Raw genomic sequence first — 8486 nt, forward strand, 5'->3', positions numbered from 1 at the left:
TCTAGAAATTGGAGTAAAGGACTAAAGCATATCTGCTCGTTCGTAGTTTTCCTCACTTTTTCCTATCACACTGCCTGATGTGATTGGTGTGTATGGTGATGAAAGACAAATACATAAAAGTTTATTAACGGGTGAAAAGGAGTGAAAACTTCCATTTGCCTACCAGAAAATTTCCTACTACATTTTTCTTCTGATTTTTTTCCCTTCAGTTCTTTTTAGTGTTTATTATGTCCAAGGCATTGCTGTGCTCAATGCTGGAGAAATGCTAAGATGTATTTTAAGGAGCTTACAACCTGGTGTAGAAAGTTGCCATGCAGACAGTATCTGTAATTCAAGTGTAATAGAGTAAGTATAAGAAATATGCTATGCACAGGGAAGAGCCACTGCGTCAATGAAAGTTCAAGAACCTGCTGTACTAAACACAATTTGCAACGTTCTGTTATTTTTTTGTATGTTTAGAATGCTGAAAGGTTTTTGAAGTTAAATAAACAGTATTACATTAAAAAAAAAAAGAAATATGCTATGGGTGTGCTGAGAAGGAAATCATTTATTCTGAGGAGCGATGGGTGCTAAGTTAGGGAAGATTTCTTATAAGTAATAGTATATTAAAATCCTTACTAACTAAATATCTACATTAAGAACTAAAAGAATAACGACTTTTCTTTTGTTTTCTTGATAGACGAAGGATGCTGTTCAAGCTTTGATTGATAAGCACCAAAGAATACCCGGAAACGTTATGAGTGCTTTGCTAGAACGTTTTCATAACAAACAAAAGATCAACTAGAAGACTCTTTAATACATTTATATTAATATGTTTGTGTCTGTAAGACTGTCTTCAAAATTTTGTGGGTTCTATAATTAGTATTTTTTTAAAAATCATGTTAATAAGCATCTTTCACTGAACTTGTTTAACATTGTTTTGTCAATTTTGTTTCTGCGATCCATTGTGTCAGATTTAAACAATAACTCATTACATGCCTAATTATTCAGAAAATGATCATGGTTCTTTTTATAAGTTCCTAATAATGTATCATAAACATAGATTCCTAAAGTTAAGTTTATTAATAACAGCAATGGAGGTTAAACAAACATTCCTAAATAATGCATCTAGTTTCTGTATCTCTTGCACTGAGCTAGTTTTGCAAGGTGGCATAACCTAGGGTTTAGTACAGACACTTCAGTTAGGAAAAAAAATGCTCTTTCCTCTGCCCCTCATTCCTTTCATGACCTTGGGCAAATCACATAATGTTTGTATGCCTCAACAATTCAATTTTTAAAAACATGCTAATATTTTGGTGAGGAATATTGTTTTAAATTCTTTATATTTGCTGTGATTGATAACTGCAGAACCGAAATTATAACTGAATTAATTAAACAATACCAAGATCTTTTAGAAGTTTATATATATATTTTGTCCATAGGATGTTTAAATTATTCCTTCAGGTATGATGTCAAGTTGCCAAGGACAATGAAAAAGAGGTACTGTTTTTCAAATTGAGTAAACAGAAATTAGGGAAAGTAAAATTTCTAATTATTGTTATTATTCTTTCTGGTATTACATTTTCAATGAGACTCTGTAGACAAGCCGTACAGGACGTGCTGTGCATTGTCAGCCCTCTGATATGGCATTTAATAGTGTCAGGTTAGAAATCACGGTTGTGCCCTGCATCTCATACGTTAGAAGCTGATTCTAGGCTGATGAAAGCACAGAGAGAAAGCTCTGCTTTTGCTCAACATCATGGCTTATTCAGCTTGACTTTGCAACCAGTCAGATGGTTTATTGTTTCAATAAAAATATACTTGAATAATGAATTTATGTGAACATAAGTCTTTCTGAAAACTTAATGGCTTTCGATTTGTTGTCTCCTTGAAATCTGAATTTAAAAGTATTTAAACACAATAGCACCAGGAGTCAAATGCAGTATGTCCCTCTCCCTTTTTAAGATATTGAATTACTTGGATTTTTGTATAAATTTTTGTATAACAAGTATGTATGTATGATACGTGTAATGTATATAAAATTAAGCAGCATAAAAATAAAAGTAAAGCTGAGCTGAAGTTCATATTCTTGTGAGATTACATATGTGACATTTTCTTATTTTAAACTGATTTTTTTGTTTTACTATTTATGTATTTTTCACCTACAATCATATTCATCAATCTCAGCTACAATGAATAAACCTGACTTTCCAATGTAATAAATATATTTCAATTCCAATTTCAATGAAAAGAGTCAACTAATGATATTTTGCAGCTTTTTTTCCCTCTCTAGCAGTGAGCAGTTTTTGTTTAGAATTGATAAATATTTCCGGAATGAAGAAATAAATGATCATAATATGAACGAGAATAATATTTTTTGGCAACTATTGGGTTTTAAAAACTGTAGAAAGAACAACATTCATTGCTAATGTAGCAAAAGCCATTATTTTTTACAGTATTTAAGTTTTACTGCTTTACTTAAAACCTTTTTTTCTTCTTTGATACTCAGATTAACAGGAAGGCTTTCTATCTTGTTTGATGCAAGATCTCTATCTTTGCTATTTGAATTTAAATGCCATTTAGAAGAATGAGGGAATGTGACTAAATATAGAGACAAATAATAATAGAAAGGAGGAAGTGTCGGGGGTTTTTTTGTTTTTCTTTTGTTTTGTTTTTAGTTTACCATTTTGTCTTACATTTAAAAATTTTTTTGTTTTATATTGGAGTATAGTTGATTTACAATGTTGTGTTAGTTTCAGGTGTACAGCAAAGTGAATCAGTTATACATATACATATAGCCACTCTCTTTTAGATGCTTTTCCCATACAGGTCACTACAGAGTACTGAGTAGAGTTCCCTGTGCTCTACAGTAGGTCCTTGTTGATTATCTATTTTACATATTGTAGTGTGTATATTTTAATCCCAACCTCCTAATTTATCCCTCCCCCCAACCTTTCCCCTTTGGTAACCATACATTTGTTTTCTATGTCTGTGAGTCTGTTTCTGTTTTGTAAATAAATTCATTTGTATCAGTCTTTTAGATTCCACATATAAGTGGTATTGTATGATATTTGTCTTTCTCTGTCTGACTTACTTCACTTAGTATGATAACCTCTAGGTCCATCCATGTTGCACAAATGGCATTATTTCATCCTTTTTTTATGGCTGAGTAATATTCCATTGTGTATATGTACCACACCTTCTTTATCCATTCATCTGCTGATGGACACTTAGGTCGCTTCCATTTCTTATTGTAAATGGTGCTGCAGTGAACACTGGGAAGTGCATATCTTTTCAAATTGTGGTTTTCAAGGAGGGGGTGTTTTTCACCCTTTTTGAAACATGTGTCCTCAAGTCAGAACCTGATGAAAGCCAGGGAGTCCCTCCAGAAGCATGAACTTGGCCCACTTTTATGGGAAATCTTTCATACTCTCTCAAAAAAACTTTCATTTTGAAACAATTTCAAATCTACCAAAAAGTTGCAATTATGGTGCACAGTACTTCATATACTTTCAACCCAGATTCCCCAACTGTTATGGCACGTTTGTTTTATTGTCTTCACACACTCTCTCCCTCCCTCTCTCTCTCTCTCTCTTTCTCTCTGTCCTCTCTTTCCTCCCTCCCCACATATATATCTATAAAGTTTTCTCCTACATCGTCTGATGGTAAATGCAGATACCATGCCCCTTCCTATGTGGCCGTCCATTTACGGCACCACAGAGCAATGATCAAAATCAGGAAATTTATCATTGAGATAATAGTATTATCTGATCTAATGACCGGATTCAAATTTCACCAGTTGTCTCAATAATATCCTTTGCATCAATTTCTCCTCCTGATGCACGGTTCACAGCAGGACCACACACTGCATTTAGTTTTCCTATGTCTTTAGTCACCTTTAATCTGGAATGATTCCCCAGCCCTACTTTGTCTTTAATGATACTGACATTTTTGGAGAAGACAGACTATCTGTTCTGTAGCCACCTCTTCAATCTGTTTTTCCCTGACGTTCCATCATGATTTGATTCAGGTCATGCATTATTCCAGAAATGCTACGTAAATGATGCTGTGCTCTTTCCAGTGGGTCATATCAGGAGGCATAGAATGTTGGTTTGTGTCATTAGTAATCGTAGTAACTTGATCACTTGGTTAAAGTGGCGCCACCAGGTTTCTTCCCTGTAAGGTTATTATTTCCTTCATAATGAATAAGTTTATGGAGAGAATATGTAAATATCTGTTCCTCATCAAACTTTCACCCACTAGTTTTAGCATCTTTGAACTGAGTATTGCTGGGATAAATTCTTACTCTGAGGGTTTCAACATGTGAAACCCTCTTATTATTATTCTATTATTCTACGTTTATGAGTTGGCATCCTACTGTAAGAAGAAACTTCCCAATTTCTACCCACCCCACACACACCAAACACTTATCTATCATCTGAGGTTCATATTTTGTTTAAAGGATAATGCATATACTCTTAAGTGATTTAAATATGAGACCCTCTGAAGTTTATGACATTTTATGAACCATTGAAATAATAGACATTTACAGGGGTAAGTTGCGTGTGTTTTTGTATTTATGTATATGATTACTATTTTTAAAATATATTTTTGTTACTTTTTTATTGGGCAGATATACATACCAAGATTTACAATTTTAACCCTTTCTAAGTGTACAATTCACTGGCATTAAGTACATTCACAATATGGTGGAACCATCACCACTATCCATTTCCAGAACTTCTTCACCATCCCAAACAGAAACTCTGTACCCATTAAACAATAACTGTCCATTCACTTCTCCCTCATTTCCTGGTAAACTCTATTCTACTTTCCGTTTCTATGAATTTGCCCACTCTAAGTACATTATATAAATGGAATCACAATATCTGTCTTTTTGTGTCTGGCTTATTTCACTTAACATAAATATCTGAGCTCTTTCCTGACACCAAATGACATAGTTCCAACGCCAGTTCTCTGACATCCTCTGGGTGTCCTCCAATTCCATTCAAGTCTGACACTAACTACTGGAGTCAACACAGACCCTATAGGGTAAGGGCTCAGTCCCACAAGACTGCCCCTACTTCAGATGCCAGCTGCAAATGGGGCCCCCAGGCCACTCCCACTTCCACCTGGCCTACTACAGATTTGGAGGTTACCATGACATCCCCTCAGGTGGCATAATTCCATAGAACAACTCAGACCTCAGGAAACTGCTGTACTAAAAATTTTATTATCAAAGATTCAACCCAGGAAAAGCCAAATGGAAGAGGGCAAGCTACAGGGGGCGGGGCGCAGAGCTTCCACGCCCCCTCTGGGTGCACTACCTTCCCAGCATGTCCAAGTGTTCACCAACCCAGAAGCCTTCCCAAACCTCACAGTGATCACCAGTGGTGGTTGAACTACATCTCTAACCCGTCTCTGCTCCTTGGACGTTGAGGCTGGGGCTGAAAGTTCTAACCCTCTAATCACACAGTTAGTTCTTCTGGTAACCAGCTCCCACCCTGAAGCTATTTAGCCACCCCCGGCCCCCCCCCCCACCCCCGACCAGGAGTCATCTCATTAACATACAAAAGGTATTCCTAACAGGACATTCTGAGAGCTTTAGGGGCTCAATGCCAGGAGCTGGGAACAAAGACCAAATATATCTGTTTATTTATTATACCACAATAATGTTTTCAAGGTTCATTCACATTGTAGAATGTGTCAGAATTTCATTCCTTTTTACAGCTGAAAAATACTCGGTTGTAGGTATGTATCACGTTTTGTCTCTATATTCTAAATGTTTCTGTTCCTTGGCTGTTGTGAATAATGTTGCTATGAACATTGGTGTACAAGTATCTGTTTGAGTCCCTGCTTTCATTTCTTTTGGTTATACACCTAGGAGTGGAATTGCTGGATCATATGGTCATTCTATGTTTAACTTTTTGAGGAATCACCAAACTGATTTCCTCCAGACCGTACCATTTTACAGCCCCAGGAGCAGGGCACCAGGGTTCCAATTTCTCCATATCCTCACCAACAGTTGTTATTTTTATTTTTTTTTTGAGAACAGCTATCCCACTGTGTGTGAAATGGTGTCTCATTGTGGTTTTGATTTGCATTTCCCTAATGACTAGTGATGTTGAACATCTTTTCATGCGCTGGTTGAACATTTGTATATCTTCACTGGAGAAATGTCTATTCAAATTCTTTGCCCATTTTTGAATTAGGTTTTTGTTGTTGTTGAGTTTTGTTTTTTTTTTTACTGAAGTAGAGTTGATTTACAATGCTGTGCCAATCTCTGCTGTACAGCAAAGGCACTCAGTTTTACACATACAGACATTCTTTTTTTAAAATTTATTTTATTTATTTGGTCACGCCGGGTCTCAGTTGCGGCAGATGGGCTCCTTAGTTGCGTGTGGCATGCGAACCCTTAGCTGCGGCATGCACGTGGGATCTAGTTCCCTGACCAGGGATCAAACCCGGGCCCCCTGCATTGGGAGCCTGGAGTCCTAACCACTGCGCCACTAGGCAAGTCCCTACATTCTTTTTTTTAATATTCTTTTCCATGATGGTTTTTCCCAGGAGACTGGATATAGTTTCCTGTGCTATAGAGCAGCACCTTGTTGTTTATCTGTCCTAAATGCAATAGTTTGCATCTACCAACCCCAAATTCCCAGTCCATCCCTCTCCCTCTCCCTCCCCCTTGGCAACCACAAGTCTGATCTCTTTATATGTTCTGAATATTAACCCCTTATCAGATATATGATTTGCAAATATTGCTCCCATTCTGTAGGTTGTCTTTTTACTCTCTTGATAGTGTCCTTTGATGCACAAAAGTTTTCAATTTTAATGAGATCTAACATCTATTTTTTCTTTTGTTGCTTGTGCTGTTGTGGTACTGATTGAGGTGGGTTATATAACATATAATTTGTTACATGCTAGTTGCCTTTCTCACGAACATTGGAGGGTAGTGGCATGGTGACGTGGGGTTGTGTGTAAGAGCTTTGGATTTCAAGGTTCTCAGATAGTTTCCTGGCTCTACCTCCTCACAGCTATGTGATCTTGGGCAGAATTACCCCTCAAGCCACAGTTCACCTCTATGAAAAGCAAGGGTAATAAAAGCTCCTGTCTCACAGATTTGCTGAGTACATTAATGGAAATCATTCTATAAAGACTTTATTAGCACTTTATAGCCTCTAGTAGCATCATATATAAAGCACAGAGTGTAGGGCATGGTAAAACTTATACAATCAGTAAACAAGCAATCAATCACCACAGAATTTGAAAGCTCAGTGTATGAGTTAGGACTGGTTTGTCTGCATGTGACAGAAAACCCCAAATAATAGTGGCTTCAAAACATTAGAACTTTCTCTTTAACTTAAAAGAAATCCACGGGAATTCCCTGGCAGTCCAGTGGTTAGGACTCTGTGCTTTGACTGCCGAGGGTCCCGGGTTCAATCCCTGGTCGGGGAACTAAGATCCCACAAGCCGCGCAGTGCGGCCAAAAAAAAAAAAAAAAAGAAATCCATGCTTTGGACCCTTCAGTTATGATCTCCTGCTGCTCCGTGAGGCGGGTCATGGTCCCTGAGGTGGCTCAAGGTCAGTCCAGGCTACAGGAAGGAGGGTGGGCAGAGGACGGCTCTACCTCTTTCTCTTAAAGCTGAATCTGGCCTCTGTCCCCCGACACTGATTTAAATCGCGGAGACAGAGTTTTGGGTGAAGTAGAAAAGAATAGCTTTATCGCTTTGCCAGGCAAAGGGGGCCACAGTAGGCTGATGCCCTCAAAACTGTGTGTCTTGCCTGGAGGGGGTAGTGAGGAGTTTTATAGTCACGGTTCAAAGAGGGCGTGGTCAGCTCGTGGGCGTTCTTCTGATTGGTTGGTGGTGAGGTAAGTGGGCGTCGGCATCACCAACCTGGCTCCCGCTGGTCTGGGTCTCCGTGCTTGCGGGCAGCACACGGCTAACTTCTCCCACCCGGTGGAGGTTTCAGGATCTGCAGAACAGCTCAAAGGTACTGGGGGGCCGGGACCCTGCCCCCAGGCTGCGCTCTTGTTTCCTGACGGCCCCTCCCTTGTCTCCGCACCCCCTCCCTTCCCTGATTAGCAACTGTTTGAACCTGCCCATGGGAACTCAGGGAAGGTCGTGGAGGCTGAATGAAGCCTATTTCCTGTAATCAGGAAACGGGGGACACGGAAAGGCTTTTGTGCCCAGGAGCCCCCCAGGGTCCTGCTCGGTCTCCCCCATAGAAGACATTTCCTGGGCTTTTTCACACATTGGTTTAGCTTGCACTTCAATGGCCAACACTTACACGACTACGTCTAACTGCAGGAGGCTGGTGGTGCGTGCCCAGCTACAAACTGAGGTTCCTGAAAAGGAAGAGGGGACACTGGGATACAGGAGGCCATGGCCACCTTGAAGAAATCATGAGTGAGAACGATGTTGGGTGACTGTGGACTTGCAGCCTTGGTCCACTTCTCCTGGCAAATACTCAGACTTAGGGAGGAGGGCCCACAATTTGGAAAC

At 39.0% G+C, this 8486-nt stretch overlaps 1 protein-coding gene across 7 annotated transcripts in view; it reads left to right on the plus strand.

Annotated features, from left to right (window-relative positions):
* Positions 1–2058, plus strand: part of TMEM68 (transmembrane protein 68) — a 34060-nt gene extending 32002 nt beyond the window's left edge. For all 7 annotated transcript variants that reach the window (XR_014236506.1, XM_082364111.1, XM_082364109.1 and 4 more), the window contains one exon: positions 680–2058. Coding sequence is in view for 6 of the 7 variants with exons in the window: in XM_082364111.1 (XP_082220237.1) it covers positions 680–784 (105 nt within the window). In the remaining variant the exon portion in view is untranslated. The remainder of the gene's footprint in view (positions 1–679) is intronic.
* The last annotated feature ends 6428 nt before the right edge of the window (positions 2059–8486 follow it).

Source organism: Balaenoptera borealis (assembly GCF_965194805.1).
Source record: "Balaenoptera borealis genome assembly, chromosome: 17".
NCBI classification, from domain to species: domain Eukaryota; kingdom Metazoa; phylum Chordata; class Mammalia; order Artiodactyla; family Balaenopteridae; genus Balaenoptera; species Balaenoptera borealis.